The sequence below is a fragment of the Siphateles boraxobius genome, unplaced genomic scaffold (assembly GCF_051911475.1).
Source record: "Siphateles boraxobius isolate OS27281-9 unplaced genomic scaffold, OSU_SipBor_1 25, whole genome shotgun sequence".
Classification (NCBI taxonomy): domain Eukaryota; kingdom Metazoa; phylum Chordata; class Actinopteri; order Cypriniformes; family Leuciscidae; genus Siphateles; species Siphateles boraxobius.
This window is the reverse complement of record NW_027508866.1, coordinates 30,901,791-30,924,567: the sequence shown is the minus strand read 5'-3', so window position 1 is coordinate 30,924,567 and position 22,777 is coordinate 30,901,791. Positions and strand designations below refer to the sequence as shown.

The window sequence follows — 22,777 nt, the reverse complement described above, 5'->3', positions numbered from 1 at the left end:
TCTATCTTTTTTTCTTTCTAACTAATCTATCTTTCTTTCTTTCTTTCTTATTGATCTTTCTTCTTTCTAACTAATCTATCTTTCTTTCTTTCTTACTAATCTTTCTTTCGTTCTTTCTTTCTAACTAATCTATCTTTTTTTCTAACTAATCTATCTTTCTTTCCAACTAATTTCTTTCTTTCTTTCTTTCTTACTGATCTATCTTTTTTTCTAACTAATCTTTCTTTCGTTCTTTCTTTCTAACTAATCTATCTTTCTTTCTAACTAATCTATCTTTCTTTCTAACTAATCTATCTTTCTTTCTTTCCAATTTCTTTCTTTCTTTCTTTCTTTCTTTCTTTCTTTCTTTCTTTCTTTCTTTCTTTCTTTCTTTCTTTCTTTCTTTCTTTCTTTCTTTCTTTCTTTCTTTCTTACCGATCTTTCTTACCGATCTTTCTTTCTTTCTTTCTTACCGATCTATCTTTCTTACCGATCTATCTTTCTTTCTTTCTAACTAATCTATCTTTCTTTCTTTCTTACTGATCTATCTTTCTTTCTAATCTATCTTTCTTTCTTTCTAACTAATCTATCTTTCTTTCTTTCTTACTGATCTATCTTTCTTTCTAATCTATCTTTCTTTCTTTCTAACTAATCTATCTTTCTTTCTTTCCAACTAATCTCTTTCTTTCTTTCTTTCAAACTAATCTCTTTCTTTCTTTCTTTCTTTCTTACCGATCTATCTTTCTTACCGATCTATCTTTCTTTCTTTCCAACTAATCTATCTTTCTTTCTTTCTAACTAATCTATCTTTCTTTCTTTCTTACTGATCTATCTTTCTTTCTAATCTATCTTTCTTTCTTTCTAACTAATCTATCTTTCTTTCTTTCTAACTAATCTATCTTTCTTTCTTTCTTACTGATCTATCCTTCTTTCTAATCTATCTTTCTTTCTTTCTAACTAATCTATCTTTCTTTCTTTCCAACTAATCTCTTTCTTTCTTTCTTTCAAACTAATCTCTTTCTTTCTTTCTTTCTTTCAAACTAATCTCTTTCTTTCTTTCTTTCTTTCAAACTAATCTATCTTTCTTTCTTTCTTATCTATCTTTCTTTCTAACTAATCTGTCTTTCTTTCTTTCTAACTAATCTATCTTTCTTTCTTTATAACTAATCTATCTTTCTTTCTGATCTATCTTTCTAACTTATCGTTCTTTCTGTCTTTCTTACTAATCTATCTTTCTTTCTAACTAACTAATCTTTGTTTCTAACTGATCCATCTTTTTTCTTTCTTTTTAACTAATCCATCTTTCTTTCTTTCTTTCTTTCTTTCTAACTAATCTATCTTTCTTTCTTTCTTACTGATCTATCTTTCTTTCTAATCTATCTTTCTTTCTTTCTAACTAATCTATCTTTCTTTCTTTCCAACTAATCTCTTTCTTTCTTTCTTTCTTTCAAACTAATCTATCTTTCTTTCTTTCTTATCTATCTTTCTTTCTAACTAATCTGTCTTTCTTTCTTTCTTTCTAACTAATCTATCTTTCTTTCTTTATAACTAATCTATCTTTCTTTCTGATCTATCTTTCTAACTTATCGTTCTTTCTGTCTTTCTTACTAATCTATCTTTCTTTCTAACTAACTAATCTTTGTTTCTAACTGATCCATCTTTTTTCTTTCTTTTTAACTAATCCATCTTTCTTTCTTTCTTTCTTTCTTTCTTTCTTTCTTTCTTTCTTTCTTTCTAACTAATTATCTTTCTTTCTTTCTTACTGATCTTTCTTTCTTTCCAACTAATCTATCTTTCTTTCTTTCTTTCTTACTGATCTATCTTTCTTTCTTTCTAACTAATCTTTTTTTCTTTCTTTCTTACTGATCTATCTCTTTTTTTCTTTCTAACTAATCTATCTTTCTTTCTAACTAATCTTTTTTCTTTCTTTCTTACTGATCTATCTCTTTCTTTCTTTCTAACTAATCTATCTTTCTAACTAATCTTTTTTTCTTTCTTTCTTACTGATCTATCTCTTTCTTTCTTTTTTTCTAACTAATCTATTTTTCTTTCTTTCTAACTAATCTATCTTTCTTTCTAACTAATCAATCTTTCTTTCTTTCTTTCTAATTTATCTTTCTTTCTAACTAATCCATCTTTCTTTCTTTCTAACTAATCTATCTTTCTCTCTGACTAATCCATCTTTCTTTCTAACTAATCTTTCTTTCTAACTAATCTTTCTTTCTAACTAATCTTTCTTTCTAACTAATCTTTCTTTCTTTCTAAATAATCTATCTTTCTTTCTAACTAATCTATATTTCTTTGTTTCTTACTGATCTATCTTTCTTTCTAACTAATCTTTATTTCTTTCTTTCTTTCTAACTAATCTATCTTTCTTTCTAACTAATCTATCTTTCTTTCTTTCCAACTAATCTCTTTCTTTCTTTCCAACTAATCTCTTTCTTTCTTTCTTTTTTTCTTACCGATCTATCTTTCTTTCTTTCTAACTAATCTATCTATCTTTCTTTCTTTCTTACTGATCTATCTTTCTTTCTAACTAATCCATCTTTCTTTCTTTCTTTCTAACTAATCTATCTTTCTTTCTTTCTTTCTTTCTTATTGATCTTTCTTCTTTCTAACTAATCTATCTTTCTTTCTTTCTTACTGATCTATCTTTCTTTCTAACTAATCTTTCTTTCGTTCTTTCTTTCTAACTAATCTATCTTTCTTTCTAACTAATCTATCTTTCTTTTCTTTCCAACTAATCTTTCTTTCTTTCTTTCTTTCTTTCTAACTAATCTATCTATCTTTCTTTCTTTCTTACTGATCTATCTTTCTTTCTAACTAATCCATCTTTCTTTCTTTCTAACTAATCTATCTTACTTTCTTTCTTTCTTATTGATCTTTCTTCTTTCTAACTAATCTATCTTTATTTCTTTCTTACTGATCTATCTTTCTTTCTAACTAATCTTTCTTTCGTTCTTTCTTTCTAACTAATCTATCTTTCTTTCTAACTAATCTTTCTTTCGTTCTTTCTTTCTAACTAATCTATCTTTCTTTCTAACTAATCTATCTTTATTTCTTTCTTACTGATCTATCTTTCTTTCTAACTAATCTTTCTTTCGTTCTTTCTTTCTAACTAATCTATCTTTCTTTCTTTCCAACTAATCTATCTTTCTTTCTTTCCAACTAATCTCTTTCTTTCTTTCTTTCTTTCTTTCTTTCTATCTTACTGATCAATCTTTCTTTCTAACTAATCTTTCTTTCGTTCTTTCTTTCGTTATTTCTTTCTAACTAATCTATCTTTCTTTCTAACTAATCTATCTTTCTTTCTTTCCAACTAATCTTTCTTTCTTTCTTTCTTTCTTTCTTTCTTTCTTACCGATCTATCTTTCTTTATTTCTAACTAATCTTTCTTTCTTTCTTTCTTACTGATCTATCTTTCTTTCTAACTAATCCATCTTTCTTTCTTTCTAACTAATCTATCTTTCTTTCTTTATTTCTTTCTTTCCGATCTATCTTTCTCTCTAACTAATCTATCTTTCTTTCTAACTAATCTATCTTTCTTTGACTAATCTATCTTTCTTTCTTTCTTTCTTATTGATCTTTCTTCTTTCTAACTAATCTATCTTTCTTTCTTACTGATCTATCTTTCTTTCTAACTAATCTATCTTTTTTTGACTATTCTATCTTTCCTTCTTTCTTTCTTACTGATCTATCTTTCTTACTGATCTATCTTTCTTTCTTACTGATCTATCTTTCTTACTAATCTATCTTTCTTTTTAACTAATCTATCTTTCTTTTTAACTAATCTATCTTTCTTTCTAACTAATCTATCTTTCCTTCTAACTAATCTATCGATCTTTCTTTCTAACTAATCTATCTTTCTTTCTTTCTAATCTTTCTTTCTAACTGATCCATCTTTCTTTCTTTCTAACTAATCCATCTTTCTTTCTTTCTTACTAATCTTTCTTTCTTTCTAACTAATCTTTATTTCTTTCTAACTAATCTATCTTTATTTATTTCTAACTAATCTATCTTTCTTTCTTTCTTACTAATCTTTCTTTCTACCTAATCTTCTTTCTTTTTTCTTTCTTTCTTTCTTTCTTTCTTTCTTTCTTTCTTTCTTTCTTTCTTTCTTTTTTCTTTCGAACTAATCCATATTTCTTTCTAACTAATGTTTCTTTTTAACTAATCTTTCTTTCTAACTAGTCTATCTTTCTTTCTTTCTAACTAATCTATCTTTCTTACTAATCTATCTTTCTTTCTAACTAACTAATCTTTCTTTCTAACTGATCCATCTTTCTTTCTTTCTGACTAATCTTTCTTTCTTTTTTCTTTCTTTCTTTCCAACGAATCTCTTTCTGTCTTTCTTACTGATCTATCTTTCTTTCTAACTCATCTTTCTTTCTTTCTTTCTTTCTTATTGATCTATCTTTCTTTCTAACTAATCCATCCTTCTTTCTTTCTGACCAATCCATCTTTCTTTTTCTTTTTTTCTGACCAATCCATCTTTCTTTCTAACTAATCTTTTTCTTTCTTACTAATCTATCTATCTTTCTTTCTTTCTTTCTAACTAATCTTTCTTTCTAACTAATCTTTCTTTTATTAAAACCAATCTTTCTATCTATCTAACTAATCTTTCTTTTCTTTCTAACGTATCGTTTTCTTTCTAACTATTCTTTCTTTCTAACTAATCCATCTATCAAACTTCAAACTATTTTAAACTTCAAACTCTCTGGTCCAGCTTTCTCAAGCCAACTTAAAGTTTGTCTCATCAAACTTTTTTTCTAAACCGCAGCAACATCTTTCTTTCTAACTTATCTTTCTTTCTTTTGAACTAATCTTTCTTTCTTTCTTACTGATCTATCTTTCTTTCTTTCGAACTAATCTTTCTTTCTTTCTTACTGATCTATCTTTCTTTCTAACTAATCTATCTTTCTTTCTTTCTGACTAATCTATCTTTCTTTCTTTCTAACTAATTCATCCTTTCTTTCTAACTAATCCATCTTTCTTTCTTTCTTATCTATCTTTCTTTCTAACTAATCTGTCTTTCTTTCTTTCTAACTAATCTATCTTTCTTTCTTTCTAACTAATCTATCTTTCTTTCTTTCTGGTCTATCTTTACTTTCTAACTAATCTTTCTTTCTGTCTTTCTTACTAATCTTTCTTTCTTTCTAACTAACTAATCTTTCTTTCTAACTGATCTTTCTTTTTCTTACTGATCTATCTTTCTTTCTTTCTTTCTTTCTTACTGATCTATCTTTCTTTCTTTCTTTCTAACTAATCTTTTTTTCTTTCTTTCTTACTGATCTATCTTTCTTTCTTTCTAACTAATATATCTTTCTCACTAATCCATCTTTCTTTCTAACTAATCTTTCTTTCTTTCTAACTAATCTTTCTTTCTTTCTTACTGATCTATCTTTATTTCTAACTAATCTTTCTTTCTTTCTTTCTAAATAATCTTGCTTTCTTTCTAACTTATCTATCTTTCTTTCTTTCTTACTGATCTATCTTTCTTTCTTTCTAATCTATCTTTCTTTCTTTCTAACTAATCTATCTTTCTTTCTTTCCAACTAATCTCTTTCTTTCTTTCTTTCAAACTAATCTATCTTTCTTTCTTTTTTTATCTATCTTTCTTTATAACTATTCTGTCTTTCTTTCTTTCTTTATAACTAATCTATCTTTCTTTCTTTCTTACTAATCTATCTTTCTTTCTAACTAACTAATCTTTGTTTCTAACTGATCCATCTTTTTTCTTTCTTTTTAACTAATCGATCTTTCTTTCTTTCTTTCTTTCTTTCTAACTAATTATCTTTCTTTCTTTCTTACTGATCTTTCTTTCTTTCCAACTAATCTCTTTCTTTCTTTTTCTTTCTTACTGATCTATCTTTCTTTCTTTCTAACTAATCTTTTTTTCTTTCTTTCTTACTGATCTATCTCTTTCTTTCTAACTAATCTATCTTTCTTTCTAACTAATCTTTTTTTCTTTCTTTCTTACTGATCTATCTCTTTCTTTCTTTCTAACTAATCTATCTTTCTTTCTAACTAATCTTTTTTTGCTTTCTTTCTTACTGATCTATCTCTTTCTTTCTTTTTTTCTAACTAATCTATTTTTCTTTCTTTTTTTCTAACTAATCTTTCTTTCTTTCTTTCTAACTTATCTTTCTTTCTTTCTTTCTAACTAATCTATCTTTCTTTCTTTATAACTAATCTATCTTTCTTTCTGATCTATCTTTCTAACTTATCGTTCTTTCTGTCTTTCTTACTAATCTATCTTTCTTTCTAACTAACTAATCTTTGTTTCTAACTGATCCATCTTTTTTCTTTCTTTTTAACTAATCCATCTTTCTTTCTTTCTTTCTTTCTAACTAATCTATCTTTCTTTCTTTCTTACTGATCTATCTTTCTTTCTAATCTATCTTTCTTTCTTTCTAACTAATCTATCTTTCTTTCTTTCCAACTAATCTCTTTCTTTCTTTCTTTCTTTCAAACTAATCTATCTTTCTTTCTTTCTTATCTATCTTTCTTTCTAACTAATCTGTCTTTCTTTCTTTCTTTCTAACTAATCTATCTTTCTTTCTTTATAACTAATCTATCTTTCTTTCTGATCTATCTTTCTAACTTATCGTTCTTTCTGTCTTTCTTACTAATCTATCTTTCTTTCTAACTAACTAATCTTTGTTTCTAACTGATCCATCTTTTTTCTTTCTTTTTAACTAATCCATCTTTCTTTCTTTCTTTCTTTCTTTCTTTCTTTCTTTCTTTCTAACTAATTATCTTTCTTTCTTTCTTACTGATCTTTCTTTCTTTCCAACTAATCTATCTTTCTTTCTTTCTTTCTTACTGATCTATCTTTCTTTCTTTCTAACTAATCTTTTTTTCTTTCTTTCTTACTGATCTATCTCTTTTTTTCTTTCTAACTAATCTATCTTTCTTTCTAACTAATCTTTTTTCTTTCTTTCTTACTGATCTATCTCTTTCTTTCTTTCTAACTAATCTATCTTTCTAACTAATCTTTTTTTCTTTCTTTCTTACTGATCTATCTCTTTCTTTCTTTTTTTCTAACTAATCTATTTTTCTTTCTTTCTAACTAATCTATCTTTCTTTCTAACTAATCAATCTTTCTTTCTTTCTTTCTAATTTATCTTTCTTTCTAACTAATCCATCTTTCTTTCTTTCTAACTAATCTATCTTTCTCTCTGACTAATCCATCTTTCTTTCTAACTAATCTTTCTTTCTAACTAATCTTTCTTTCTAACTAATCTTTCTTTCTAACTAATCTTTCTTTCTTTCTAAATAATCTATCTTTCTTTCTAACTAATCTATATTTCTTTGTTTCTTACTGATCTATCTTTCTTTCTAACTAATCTTTATTTCTTTCTTTCTTTCTAACTAATCTATCTTTCTTTCTAACTAATCTATCTTTCTTTCTTTCCAACTAATCTCTTTCTTTCTTTCCAACTAATCTCTTTCTTTCTTTCTTTTTTTCTTACCGATCTATCTTTCTTTCTTTCTAACTAATCTATCTATCTTTCTTTCTTTCTTACTGATCTATCTTTCTTTCTAACTAATCCATCTTTCTTTCTTTCTTTCTAACTAATCTATCTTTCTTTCTTTCTTTCTTTCTTATTGATCTTTCTTCTTTCTAACTAATCTATCTTTCTTTCTTTCTTACTGATCTATCTTTCTTTCTAACTAATCTTTCTTTCGTTCTTTCTTTCTAACTAATCTATCTTTCTTTCTAACTAATCTATCTTTCTTTTCTTTCCAACTAATCTTTCTTTCTTTCTTTCTTTCTTTCTAACTAATCTATCTATCTTTCTTTCTTTCTTACTGATCTATCTTTCTTTCTAACTAATCCATCTTTCTTTCTTTCTAACTAATCTATCTTACTTTCTTTCTTTCTTATTGATCTTTCTTCTTTCTAACTAATCTATCTTTATTTCTTTCTTACTGATCTATCTTTCTTTCTAACTAATCTTTCTTTCGTTCTTTCTTTCTAACTAATCTATCTTTCTTTCTAACTAATCTTTCTTTCGTTCTTTCTTTCTAACTAATCTATCTTTCTTTCTAACTAATCTATCTTTATTTCTTTCTTACTGATCTATCTTTCTTTCTAACTAATCTTTCTTTCGTTCTTTCTTTCTAACTAATCTATCTTTCTTTCTAACTAATCTATCTTTCTCTCTGACTAATCCATCTTTCTTTCTAACTAATCTTTCTTGCTAACTAATCTTTCTTTCTTTCTAAATAATCTATCTTTCTGTCTAACTAATCTATCTTCCTTTGTTTCTTACTGATCTATCTTTCTTTCTAACTAATCTTTCTTTCTTTCTTTCTTTCTTTCTAACTAATCTATCTTTCTTTCTAACTAATCTATCTTTCTTTCTTTCCAACTAATCTCTTTCTTTCTTTCTTTCTTTCTTTTTTTCTTACCGATCTATCTTTTTTTCTTTCTAACTAATCTATCTTTCTTTCTTTCTTTCTTATTGATCTTTCTTCTTTCTAACTAATCTATCTTTCTTTCTTTCTTACTAATCTTTCTTTCGTTCTTTCTTTCTAACTAATCTATCTTTTTTTCTAACTAATCTATCTTTCTTTCCAACTAATCTCTTTCTTTCTTTCTTTCTTACTGATCTATCTTTTTTTCTAACTAATCTTTCTTTCGTTCTTTCTTTCTAACTAATCTATCTTTCTTTCTAACTAATCTATCTTTCTTTCTTTCCAACTAATTTCTTTCTTTCTTTCTTTCTTTCTTTCTTTCTTTCTTTCTTTCTTACCGATCTTTCTTTCTTTCTTTCTTACCGATCTATCTTTCTTACCGATCTATCTTTCTTTCTTTCTAACTAATCTATCTTTCTTTCTTTCTTACTGATCTATCTTTCTTTCTAATCTATCTTTCTTTCTTTCTAACTAATCTATCTTTCTTTCTTTCTAACTAATCTATCTTTCTTTCTTTCTTACTGATCTATCTTTCTTTCTAATCTATCTTTCTTTCTTTCTAACTAATCTATCTTTCTTTCTTTCCAACTAATCTCTTTCTTTCTTTCTTTCAAACTAATCTCTTTCTTTCTTTCTTTCTTTCTTACCGATCTATCTTTCTTACCGATCTATCTTTCTTTCTTTCCAACTTATCTATCTTTCTTTCTTTCTAACTAATCTATCTTTCTTTCTTTCTTACTGATCTATCTTTCTTTCTAATCTATCTTTCTTTCTTTCTAACTAATCTATCTTTCTTTCTTTCTAACTAATCTATCTTTCTTTCTTTCTTACTGATCTATCTTTCTTTCTAATCTATCTTTCTTTCTTTCTAACTAATCTATCTTTCTTTCTTTCCAACTAATCTCTTTCTTTCTTTCTTTCTTTCAAACTAATCTCTTTCTTTCTTTCTTTCTTTCTTTCAAACTAATCTCTTTCTTTCTTTCTTTCTTTCAAACTAATCTATCTTTCTTTCTTTCTTATCTATCTTTCTTTCTAACTAATCTGTCTTTCTTTCTTTCTTTCTAACTAATCTATCTTTCTTTCTTTATAACTAATCTATCTTTCTTTCTGATCTATCTTTCTAACTTATCGTTCTTTCTGTCTTTCTTACTAATCTATCTTTCTTTCTAACTAACTAATCTTTGTTTCTAACTGATCCATCTTTTTTCTTTCTTTTTAACTAATCCATCTTTCTTTCTTTCTTTCTTTCTTTCTTTCTTTCTTTCTAACTAATCTATCTTTCTTTCTTTCTTACTGATCTATCTTTCTTTCTAATCTATCTTTCTTTCTTTCTAACTAATCTATCTTTCTTTCTTTCCAACTAATCTCTTTCTTTCTTTCTTTCTTTCAAACTAATCTCTTTCTTTCTTTCTTTCTTTCTTTCAAACTAATCTATCTTTCTTTCTTTCTTATCTATCTTTCTTTCTAACTAATCTGTCTTTCTTTCTTTCTTTCTTTCTAACTAATCTATCTTTCTTTCTTTATAACTAATCTATCTTTCTTTCTGATCTATCTTTCTAACTTATCGTTCTTTCTGTCTTTCTTACTAATCTATCTTTCTTTCTAACTAACTAATCTTTGTTTCTAACTGATCCATCTTTTTTCTTTCTTTTTAACTAATCCATCTTTCTTTCTTTCTTTCTTTCTAACTAATTATCTTTCTTTCTTTCTTACTGATCTTTCTTTCTTTCCAACTAATCTATCTTTCTTTCTTTCTTTCTTACTGATCTATCTTTCTTTCTTTCTAACTAATCTTTTTTTCTTTCTTTCTTACTGATCTATCTCTTTTTTTCTTTCTAACTAATCTATCTTTCTTTCTAACTAATCTTTTTTCTTTCTTTCTTACTGATCTATCTCTTTCTTTCTTTTTTTCTAACTAATCTATTTTTCTTTCTTTCTAACTAATCTATCTTTCTTTCTAACTAATCAATCTTTCTTTCTTTCTTTCTAATTTATCTTTCTTTCGAACTAATCCATCTTTCTTTCTTTCTAACTAATCTATCTTTCTCTCTGACTAATCCATCTTTCTTTCTAACTAATCTTTCTTTCTAACTAATCTTTCTTTCTAACTAATCTTGCTTTCTTTCTAAATAATCTATCTTTCTTTCTAACTAATCTATCTTTCTTTGTTTCTTACTGATCTATCTTTCTTTCTAACTAATCTTTATTTCTTTCTTTCTTTCTAACTAATCTATCTTTCTTTCTAACTAATCTATCTTTCTTTCTTTCCAACTAATCTCTTTCTTTCTTTCCAACTAATCTCTTTCTTTCTTTCTTTTTTTCTTACTGATCTATCTTTCTTTCTAACTAATCCATCTTTCTTTCTTTCTTTCTAACTAATCTATCTTTCTTTCTTTCTTTCTTTCTTATTGATCTTTCTTCTTTCTAACTAATCTATCTTTCTTTCTTTCTTACTGATCTATCTTTCTTTCTAACTAATCTTTCTTTCGTTCTTTCTTTCTAACTAATCTATCTTTCTTTCTAACTAATCTATCTTTCTTTTCTTTCCAACTAATCTTTCTTTCTTTCTTTCTTTCTTTCTAACTAATCTATCTATCTTTCTTTCTTTCTTACTGATCTATCTTTCTTTCTAACTAATCCATCTTTCTTTCTTTCTAACTAATCTATCTTACTTTCTTTCTTATTGATCTTTCTTCTTTCTAACTAATCTATCTTTATTTCTTTCTTACTGATCTATCTTTCTTTCTAACTAATCTTTCTTTCGTTCTTTCTTTCTAACTAATCCATCTTTCTTTCTAACTAATCTTTCTTTCGTTCTTTCTTTCTAACTAATCTATCTTTCTTTCTAACTAATCTATCTTTATTTCTTTCTTACTGATCTATCTTTCTTTCTAACTAATCTTTCTTTCGTTCTTTCTTTCTAACTAATCTATCTTTCTTTCTAACTAATCTATCTTTCTTTCTTTCCAACTAATCTATCTTTCTTTCTTTCCAACTAATCTCTTTCTTTCTTTCTTTCTTTCTTTCTATCTTACTGATCAATCTTTCTTTCTAACTAATCTTTCTTTCGTTCTTTCTTTCGTTATTTCTTTCTAACTAATCTATCTTTCTTTCTAACTAATCTATCTTTCTTTCTTTCCAACTAATCTTTCTTTCTTTCTTTCTTTCTTTCTTTCTTTCTTTCTTACCGATCTATCTTTCTTTATTTCTAACTAATCTTTCTTTCTTTCTTTCTTACTGATCTATCTTTCTTTCTAACTAATCCATCTTTCTTTCTTTCTAACTAATCTATCTTTCTTTCTTTATTTCTTTCTTACCGATCTATCTTTCTCTCTAACTAATCTATCTTTCTTTCTAACTAATCTATCTTTCTTTGACTAATCTATCTTTCTTTCTTTCTTTCTTATTGATCTTTCTTCTTTCTAACTAATCTATCTTTCTTTCTTTCTTTCTTACTGATCTATCTTTCTTTCTAACTAATCTATCTTTTTTTGACTATTCTATCTTTCCTTCTTTCTTTCTTACTGATCTATCTTTCTTACTGATCTATCTTTCTTTCTTACTGATCTATCTTTCTTTCTAACTAATCTATCTTTCTTTTTAACTAATCTATCTTTCTTTCTAACTAATCTATCTTTCTTTCTAACTAATCTATCGATCTTTCTTTCTAACTAATCTATCGATCTTTCTTTCTAACTAATCTATCTTTCTTTCTTTCTAATCTTTCTTTCTAACTGATCCATCTTTCTTTCTTTCTAACTAATCCATCTTTCTTTCTTTCTTACTAATCTTTCTTTCTTTCTAACTAATCTTTATTTCTTTCTAACTAATCTATCTTTATTTATTTCTAACTAATCTATCTTTCTTTCTTTCTTACTAATCTTTCTTTCTACCTAATCTTCTTTCTTTTTTCTTTCTTTCTTTCTTTCTTTCTTTCTTTCTTTCTTTCTTTCTTTCTTTTTTCTTTCGAACTAATCCATATTTCTTTCTAACTAATGTTTCTTTTTAACTAATCTTTCTTTCTAACTAGTCTATCTTTCTTTCTTTCTAACTAATCTATCTTTCTTACTAATCTATCTTTCTTTCTAACTAACTAATCTTTCTTTCTAACTGATCCATCTTTCTTTCTTTCTGACTAATCTTTCTTTCTTTTTTCTTTCTTTCTTTCCAACGAATCTCTTTCTGTCTTTCTTACTGATCTATCTTTCTTTCTAACTCATCTTTCTTTCTTTCTTTCTTTCTTATTGATCTATCTTTCTTTCTAACTAATCCATCCTTCTTTCTTTCTGACCAATCCATCTTTCTTTTTCTTTTTTTCTGACCAATCCATCTTTCTTTCTAACTAATCTTTTTCTTTCTTACTAATCTATCTATCTTTCTTTCTTTCTTTCTAACTAATCTTTCTTTCTAACTAATCTTTCTTTTATTAAAACCAATCTTTCTATCTATCTAACTAATCTTTCTTTTCTTTCTAACGTATCGTTTTCTTTCTAACTATTCTTTCTTTCTAACTAATCCATCTATCAAACTTCAAACTATTTTAAACTTCAAACTCTCTGGTCCAGCTTTCTCAAGCCAACTTAAAGTTTGTCTCATCAAACTTTTTTTCTAAACCGCAGCAACATCTTTCTTTCTAACTTATCTTTCTTTCTTTTGAACTAATCTTTCTTTCTTTCTTACTGATCTATCTTTCTTTCTTTCGAACTAATCTTTCTTTCTTTCTTACTGATCTATCTTTCTCTCTAACTAATCCATCTTTCTTTCTTTCTGACTAATCTATCTTTCTTTCTTTCTAACTAATCCATCCTTTCTTTCTAACTAATCCATCTTTCTTTCTTTCTTATCTATCTTTCTTTCTAACTAATCTGTCTTTCTTTCTTTCTAACTAATCTATCTTTCTTTCTTTCTAACTAATCTATCTTTCTTTCTTTCTGATCTATCTTTACTTTCTAACTAATCTTTCTTTCTGTCTTTCTTACTAATCTTTCTTTCTTTCTAACTAACTAATCTTTCTTTCTAACTGATCCATCTTTCTTTCTAACTAATCTTTCTTTCTTTCTTACTGATCTTTCTTTTTCTTACTGATCTATCTTTCTTTCTTTCTTTCTTTCTTTCTTACTGATCTATCTTTCTTTCTTTCTTTCTAACTAATCTTTTTTTCTTTCTTTCTTACTGATCTATCTTTCTTTCTTTCTAACTAATATATCTTTCTCACTAATCCATCTTTCTTTCTAAATAATCTTTCTTTCTTTCTAACTAATCTTTCTTTCTTTCTTACTGATCTATCTTTATTTCTAACTAATCTTTCTTTCTTTCTTTCTAAATAATCTTGCTTTCTTTCTAACTTATCTATCTTTCTTTCTTTCTTACTGATCTATCTTTCTTTCTTTCTAATCTATCTTTCTTTCTTTCTAACTAATCTATCTTTCTTTCTTTCCAACTAATCTCTTTCTTTCTTTCTTTCAAACTAATCTATCTTTCTTTCTTTTTTTATCTATCTTTCTTTATAACTATTCTGTCTTTCTTTCTTTCTTTATAACTAATCTATCTTTCTTTCTTACTAATCTATCTTTCTTTCTAACTAACTAATCTTTGTTTCTAACTGATCCATCTTTTTTCTTTCTTTTTAACTAATCGATCTTTCTTTCTTTCTTTCTTTCTTTCTTTCTTTCTTTCTAACTAATTATCTTTCTTTCTTTCTTACTGATCTTTCTTTCTTTCCAACTAATCTCTTTCTTTCTTTTTCTTTCTTACTGATCTATCTTTCTTTCTTTCTAACTAATCTTTTTTTCTTTCTTTCTTACTGATCTATCTCTTTCTTTCTTTCTAACTAATCTATCTTTCTTTCTAACTAATCTTTTTTTCTTTCTTTCTTACTGATCTATCTCTTTCTTTCTTTCTAACTAATCTATCTTTCTTTCTAACTAATCTTTTTTTGCTTTCTTTCTTACTGATCTATCTCTTTCTTTCTTTTTTTCTAACTAATCTATTTTTCTTTCTTTTTTTCTAACTAATCTTTCTTTCTTTCTTTCTAACTTATCTTTCTTTCGAACTAATCCATCTTTCTTTCTTTCTAACTAATCTATCTTTCTCTCTGACTAATCCATCTTTCTTTCTAACTAATCTTTCTTGCTAACTAATCTTTCTTTCTTTCTAACTAATCTTTCTTTCTTTCTTTCTTTCTAACTAATCTATCTTTCTTTCTAACTAATCTATCTTTCTTTCTTTCCAACTAATCTCTTTCTTTCTTTCTTTCTTTCTTTTTTTCTTACCGATCTATCTTTTTTTCTTTCTAACTAATCTATCTTTCTTTCTTTCTTTCTTATTGATCTTTCTTCTTTCTAACTAATCTATCTTTCTTTCTTTCTTACTAATCTTTCTTTCGTTCTTTCTTTCTAACTAATCTATCTTTCTTTCCAACTAATCTCTTTCTTTCTTTCTTTCTTACTGATCTATCTTTTTTTCTAACTAATCTTTCTTTCGTTCTTTCTTTCTAACTAATCTATCTTTCTTTCTAACTAATCTATCTTTCTTTCTTTCCAACTAATTTCTTTCTTTCTTTCTTTCTTTCTTTCTTTCTTTCTTTCTTTCTTTCTTTCTGTCTTTCTTTCTTTCTTTCTTTCTTTCTTTCTTTCTTTCTTACCGATCTTTCTTTCTTTCTTTCTTACCGATCTATCTTTCTTACCGATCTATCTTTCTTTCTTTCTAACTAATCTATCTTTCTTTCTTTCTTACTGATCTATCTTTCTTTCTAATCTATCTTTCTTTCTTTCTAACTAATCTATCTTTCTTTCTTTCTTACTGATCTATCTTTCTTTCTAATCTATCTTTCTTTCTTTCTAACTAATCTATCTTTCTTTCTTTCCAACTAATCTCTTTCTTTCTTTCTTTCAAACTAATCTCTTTCTTTCTTTCTTTCTTTCTTACCGATCTATCTTTCTTACCGATCTATCTTTCTTTCTTTCCAACTAATCTATCTTTCTTTCTTTCTAACTAATCTATCTTTCTTTCTTTCTTACTGATCTATCTTTCTTTCTTTCTAACTAATCTATCTTTCTTTCTTTCTAACTAATCTATCTTTCTTTCTTTCTAACTAATCTATCTTTCTTTCTTTCTTACTGATCTATCTTTCTTTCTAATCTATCTTTCTTTCTTTCTAACTAATCTATCTTTCTTTCTTTCCAACTAATCTCTTTCTTTCTTTCTTTCTTTCAAACTAATCTCTTTCTTTCTTTCTTTCTTTCTTTCAAACTAATCTCTTTCTTTCTTTCTTTCAAACTAATCTATCTTTCTTTCTTTCTTATCTATCTTTCTTTCTAACTAATCTGTCTTTCTTTCTTTCTTTCTAACTAATCTATCTTTCTTTCTTTATAACTAATCTATCTTTCTTTCTGATCTATCTTTCTAACTTATCGTTCTTTCTGTCTTTCTTACTAATCTATCTTTCTTTCTAACTAACTAATCTTTGTTTCTAACTGATCCATCTTTTTTCTTTCTTTTTAACTAATCCATCTTTCTTTCTTTCTTTCTTTCTTTCTTTCTAACTAATCTATCTTTCTTTCTTTCTTACTGATCTATCTTTCTTTCTAATCTATCTTTCTTTCTTTCTAACTAATCTATCGTTCTTTCTTTCCAACTAATCTCTTTCTTTCTTTCTTTCTTTCAAACTAATCTCTTTCTTTCTTTCTTTCTTTCAAACTAATCTATCTTTCTTTCTTTCTTATCTATCTTTCTTTCTAACTAATCTGTCTTTCTTTCTTTCTTTCTTTCTAACTAATCTATCTTTCTTTCTTTATAACTAATCTATCTTTCTTTCTGATCTATCTTTCTAACTTATCGTTCTTTCTGTCTTTCTTACTAATCTATCTTTCTTTCTAACTAACTAATCTTTGTTTCTAACTGATCCATCTTTTTTCTTTCTTTTTAACTAATCCATCTTTCTTTCTTTCTTTCTTTCTTTCTTTCTTTCTTTCTAACTAATTATCTTTCTTTCTTTCTTACTGATCTTTCTTTCTTTCCAACTAATCTATCTTTCTTTCTTTCTTTCTTACTGATCTATCTTTCTTTCTTTCTAACTAATCTTTTTTTCTTTCTTTCTTACTGATCTATCTCTTTTTTTCTTTCTAACTAATCTATCTTTCTTTCTAACTAATCTTTTTTCTTTCTTTCTTACTGATCTATCTCTTTCTTTCTTTTTTTCTAACTAATCTATTTTTCTTTCTTTCTAACTAATCTATCTTTCTTTCTAACTAATCAATCTTTCTTTCTTTCTTTCTTTCTAATTTATCTTTCTTTCGAACTAATCCATCTTTCTTTCTTTCTAACTAATCTATCTTTCTCTCTGACTAATCCATCTTTCTTTCCAACTAATCTTTCTTTCTAACTAATCTTTCTTTCTAACTAATCTTTCTTTCTTTCTAAATAATCTATCTTTCTTTCTAACTAATCTATCTTTCTTTGTTTCTTACTGATCTATCTTTCTTTCTAACTAATCTTTATTTCTTTCTTTCTTTCTAACTAATCTATCTTTCTTTCTTTCCAACTAATCTCTTTCTTTCCAACTAATCTCTTTCTTTCTTTCTTTTTTTCTTACCGATCTATCTTTCTTTCTTTCTAACTAATCTATCTATCTTTCTTTCTTTCTTACTGATCTATCTTTCTTTCTAACTAATCCATCTTTCTTTCTTTCTTTCTAACTAATCTATCTTTCTTTCTTTCTTTCTTTCTTATTGATCTTTCTTCTTTCTAACTAATCTATCTTTCTTTCTTTCTTACTGATCTATCTTTCTTTCTAACTAATCTTTCTTTCTTTCGTTCTTTCTTTCTAACTAATCTATCTTTCTTTCTAACTAATCTATCTTTCTTTTCTTTCCAACTAATCTTTCTTTCTTTCTTTCTTTCTAACTAATCTATCTATCTTTCTTTCTTTCTTACTGATCTATCTTTCTTTCTAACTAATCCATCTTTCTTTCTTTCTAACTAATCTATCTTACTTTCTTTCTTTCTTATTGATCTTTCTTCTTTCTAACTAATCTATCTTTATTTCTTTCTTACTGATCTATCTTTCTTTCTAACTAATCTTTCTTTCGTTCTTTCTTTCTAACTAATCTATCTTTCTTTCTAACTAATCTTTCTTTCGTTCTTTCTTTCTAACTAATCTATCTTTCTTTCTAACTAATCTATCTTTATTTCTTTCTTACTGATCTATCTTTCTTTCTAACTAATCTTTCTTTCGTTCTTTCTTTCTAACTAATCTATCTTTCTTTCTAACTAATCTATCTTTCTTTCTTTCCAACTAATCTATCTTTCTTTCTTTCCAACTAATCTCTTTCTTTCTTTCTTTCTTTCTTTCTATCTTACTGATCAATCTTTCTTTCTAACTAATCTTTCTTTCGTTCTTTCTTTCGTTATTTCTTTCTAACTAATCTATCTTTCTTTCTAACTAATCTATCTTTCTTTCTTTCCAACTAATCTTTCTTTCTTTCTTTCTTTCTTTCTTACCGATCTATCTTTCTTTATTTCTAACTAATCTTTCTTTCTTTCTTTCTTACTGATCTATCTTTCTTTCTAACTAATCCATCTTTCTTTCTTTCTAACTAATCTATCTTTCTTTCTTTATTTCTTTCTTACCGATCTATCTTTCTCTCTAACTAATCTATCTTTCTTTCTAACTAATCTATCTTTCTTTGACTAATCTATCTTTCTTTCTTTCTTTCTTATTGATCTTTCTTCTTTCTAACTAATCTATCTTTCTTTCTTTCTTTCTTACTGATCTATCTTTCTTTCTAACTAATCTATCTTTTTTTGACTATTCTATCTTTCCTTCTTTCTTTCTTACTGATCTATCTTTCTTACTGATCTATCTTTCTTTCTTACTGATCTATCTTTCTTTCTAACTAATCTATCTTTCTTTTTAACTAATCTATCTTTCTTTTTAACTAATCTATCTTTCTTTCTAACTAATCTATCGATCTTTCTTTTTAACTAATCTATCTTTCTTTCTTTCTAATCTTTCTTTCTAACTGATCCATCTTTCTTTCTTTCTAACTAATCCATCTTTCTTTCTTTCTTACTAATCTTTCTTTCTTTCTAACTAATCTTTATTTCTTTCTAACTAATCTATCTTTATTTATTTCTAACTAATCTATCTTTCTTTCTTTCTTACTAATCTTTCTTTCTACCTAATCTTCTTTCTTTTTTCTTTCTTTCTTTCTTTCTTTCTTTCTTTTTTCTTTCGAACTAATCCATATTTCTTTCTAACTAATGTTTCTTTTTAACTAATCTTTCTTTCTAACTAGTCTATCTTTCTTTCTTTCTAACTAATCTATCTTTCTTACTAATCTATCTTTCTTTCTAACTAACTAATCTTTCTTTCTAACTGATCCATCTTTCTTTCTTTCTGACTAATCTTTCTTTCTTTTTTCTTTCTTTCTTTCCAACGAATCTCTTTCTGTCTTTCTTACTGATCTATCTTTCTTTCTAACTCATCTTTCTTTCTTTCTTTCTTTCTTATTGATCTATCTTTCTTTCTAACTAATCCATCCTTCTTTCTTTCTGACCAATCCATCTTTCTTTTTCTTTTTTTCTGACCAATCCATCTTTCTTTCTAACTAATCTTTTTCTTTCTTACTAATCTATCTATCTTTCTTTCTTTCTAACTAATCTTTCTTTCTAACTAATCTTTCTTTTATTAAAACCAATCTTTCTATCTATCTAACTAATCTTTCTTTTCTTTCTAACGTATCGTTTTCTTTCTAACTATTCTTTCTTTCTAACTAATCCATCTATCAAACTTCAAACTATTTTAAACTTCAAACTCTCTGGTCCAGCTTTCTCAAGCCAACTTAAAGTTTGTCTCATCAAACTTTTTTTCTAGTTTGTGTTGTGTTTGTATTAAATGTGTTTAAATGGCTTTAAGATTATTGGAAAGAAACACTAAATAATTAAATATTTAATCAACCTTGTCCATGATATTTTGGAAGTAAGTTGAGCTCCATCACTTTTTAATCAATTGGTTCTTTTGCTTCAGGCCGTTTTTGTGGAGACCAGCTACCAGAGGCAATCGTCTCCACTGAGAGTCAACTGTGGATTGAATTCCGCAGCAGCAGTAATTGGGTGGGGAAAGGCTTCTATGCTGTTTATGAAGGTATAAGTCCGCTAACCATTAGTCTCAAGTCTAGTTTATTTATAGAGCCCTTTCCACTACAAAGTAGACCAAAGGGCTGTACAGTTAATAGCAGTCTACAGATAATAACAAATAATAATAAAACAAACACAAGACAACAGTCAAAAGTAACAAAAACAGACAAAAATAACGAAAAGCAGTGAGGATAAGACATAAAAAACATAAAACATAATACAACTGCCAAAATTGTAATTTTTAAATCTTGATTGAAAACACATTTGTTTTCTATGGCTTTCAATTCTTAAAGGTCCCCTGACATGGGGTTATTGTATTATTTTATAATGTTTCCTGGGTTGCCCTTATAATGTTAGTATGTTTTTTAGATCAAAAATAGTCATAATTTAGAAATAAAAGGCATTTTTCCTAGCCTGATTTTAGCCTCTGATTTGAACACTCTGTTTGAAGGGGCGTGTCTGCTGTGGGATTCAGTGTAAACGCGGCCACTGCTGTGATTGGCTGACATGCGTGCATATGAAATAGCTACGTATTACATGTGAAAGTCTCTCGAATACCTTTACTACTGCTATTTTACGTTTTTACTAATACAGCTATCGAGATTAACGAATTGTCAGAAGTTTTTAAAGTATTTAGATCTATTCCCATCACATAAAATGTTGCTGTGATGAGCATTGAGCAAGCAGATGACAGTCTGTAGATCGCGAGACTGAAGATCTTATCATTGCAAAGCAGTTTCTGCACTCTCTCTAATGCTTTCACCAATGCAAACACGATGATGTACATACAGTAAGAGCTTTGTTGTGCAGTCACGTGCGTCATTGATTTCATAACGAGTTGTCCAGATAAACTCGCGCTGTGTGAAAAATTGTTCTTTGATCGATTTCTGTAAATAATTTGTTCACAATTTAAATAAGATTATTTTTATCCTACTAAAAGAAACGATGTGAAGGTGATATTTTAGTCACTGGCTTGACTTACTGATGCATTAACAGTATTGAACGATTTTGAGAGAAAGATTACATTTCTGAACTTGAACTTGAATTGTTGCTTGGTAGCTCGATCGATTTATTTTCAGACGTTCATCGAGGCCAGCTCTGTATTGGCCCAAGTTGAGGAAACAGTCGTCGGTGAAATGTTTGGACCATCCAAAACTTTGGGAAGTTGTATCAGCGCATTTCCAGAGAAAATAAAATTAAACCATTGTTTCTTCAGAGGCTCGGATGAAGGAACTAAAAAATACTTTTGTGTTCATTTGTACATCTGAACACTGATCAACTGCCATGCTTCGCTCGTTTGCAAGCCATTATATCTCTCTATTCAACTTTTGTGCTTCGATCATCCACACGCCATGATATCTCTCGAGGATAAACTAAAATCGCGCGCGAGCGTTCGTACTTCCTAGCTCGTTTTTTCATGGGCGGGTCAAATTCTCTGGGCGGGCAAAGCAGAGAAGGGGGAGGTAACCTTTCAAGATTCAAGATCAGCCCGTCTGAGATCTCATTTTCTCACAGGCAGAGAAAGATAGCCAAAACTCGGTTTACACCAACTGAAATTTCTAGACACGAGGGTACCAAATACAGGCTTGGGGAACTAATATTAATGTTAAAAAAACTCAAAGTGAAAATTTCATGTCAGGGGACCTTTAAAATTGAGGGTGCCGATCTAATGTCAGGTGGAAGGGTATTCCAGTCCAACAGAAAAAGCCCGAGCTTTAAAAGAGAGTTTTAGGAATTGTAAAGTAAACAATTAAGTGATCGATCAATTCATATGAATTAAATTAGTAATATATTCTTCTTTAATATATTACCAAAACTGGGGTAATATGCTCCCCCTTTCTAGTATTCGTGAGGAGCCTTGCAGCTGCATTCTGGACCAATTGCAACTTTGAAATAAGAGATTGACTTGCTCCCAAATAAACTGCATTGCAATAATCCAAGCGGGAGGAAATAAATGCATGAATCACTGTCTCAAGTTCAGCAGCAGACAAAAAAAGTTTTAATTTGTGCAATAGTCCTTAACTGAATTTTTTTTTTTTTTTACCATACCCTTAATCTAATCAGCGAATGTTAAGAATGGGTCAAAAAATTACAACCAAATTCCTTATCTTGGGCCGCACAATTATTGACCATGGACACAAAACATCCGTTAACTATCAAGAATGGCCAAGAATGATAACTTGATATTTAGTCGCATTTAGCTGGAGACGAAAATGGAACCTTGAGTAACTCCACAGTCAATATGAATTACAGAGGAAGAAAAATCCCCAATCCTTACTGAAAAAGACCTTTCCTTCAAATAAGAGTAAAACCATTTTAAGACCATTAGCTGAGAGGCCCATCTGAGGAGATGTAGTGTTAATGTGTGATGTCCTATCCATGGTTTCAGCTATTTGCGGAGGGGAAGTGAGAAGAGACAGTGGACAGATCGAGTCACCCAATTACCCTGACGACTATCGGCCTAATAAAGTTTGCACATGGAAGATCATCGTGTCCCAGGGGTTTCATGTGGGCCTCATCTTCCAGTCGTTTGAGGTAGGGTAAATGAGTCTTGCTTTTTTGTTTGTTATTGTCATGGCAGTATTCTATAACTAGCCTCAGACAACACTGTAACAGAGTGTCTGAAACCACACACAAAAAAAAAAAAAAAAAAAAAATATATATATATATATATATCTAGGTGGGTCCTCCTCAGGAAATGCTGTAATTTGTGCACCATGTGTCCCTATGATTATTACTTATATAAATATCAGCCATGTCATTGTATTTCACTTTATATGCAAAACATATTATATTATATTATATTATTATATATTGCTGCGCTGTTTTTAATAATGCTTGTTTTTGCCAACATTTTAATTATTACTTATTTTTCTCGCATTAATCTGTTCAAAAATATACCAAAAGTCTAACTCTAAATGATTAATATAGAAACAGTATCTATTACATTTTAGCATACAATTTAGCATACTTTAAAAAGAATACCTATTATATACCTAAAAAGAATACCTATTATATACCTTAAAAGAATATACTTAAGTGCAAACGTAGCATTGTGTAATATTAGTTCAAATTTATATTAAATGCAATTAGCTGAACTTTGTTTTTAGTGTTTTTTGACCCACTTAAGTAGGACGAAATGGACTAATTATGTAATATCATAATTACTTCTATTGTCTTTGACATATGGTTACAGTGTATTGCTGAATGTACTGACAACTTACGTAAACTAAAA

At 27.3% G+C, this 22,777-nt stretch overlaps 1 protein-coding gene across 3 annotated transcripts in view; it reads left to right on the top strand.

Moving 5' to 3' along the window:
• Nucleotides 1-22,777, top strand: part of bmp1b (bone morphogenetic protein 1b) — an 82,107-nt gene that overhangs the window by 48,280 nt on the left and 11,050 nt on the right. For all 3 annotated transcript variants that reach the window (XM_077243461.1, XM_077243460.1, XM_077243462.1), the window contains exons 10-11: nucleotides 19,433-19,549; nucleotides 21,932-22,077. In XM_077243461.1, coding sequence (XP_077099576.1) covers nucleotides 19,433-19,549; nucleotides 21,932-22,077 — 263 coding nt within the window. The remainder of the gene's footprint in view (nucleotides 1-19,432; nucleotides 19,550-21,931; nucleotides 22,078-22,777) is intronic.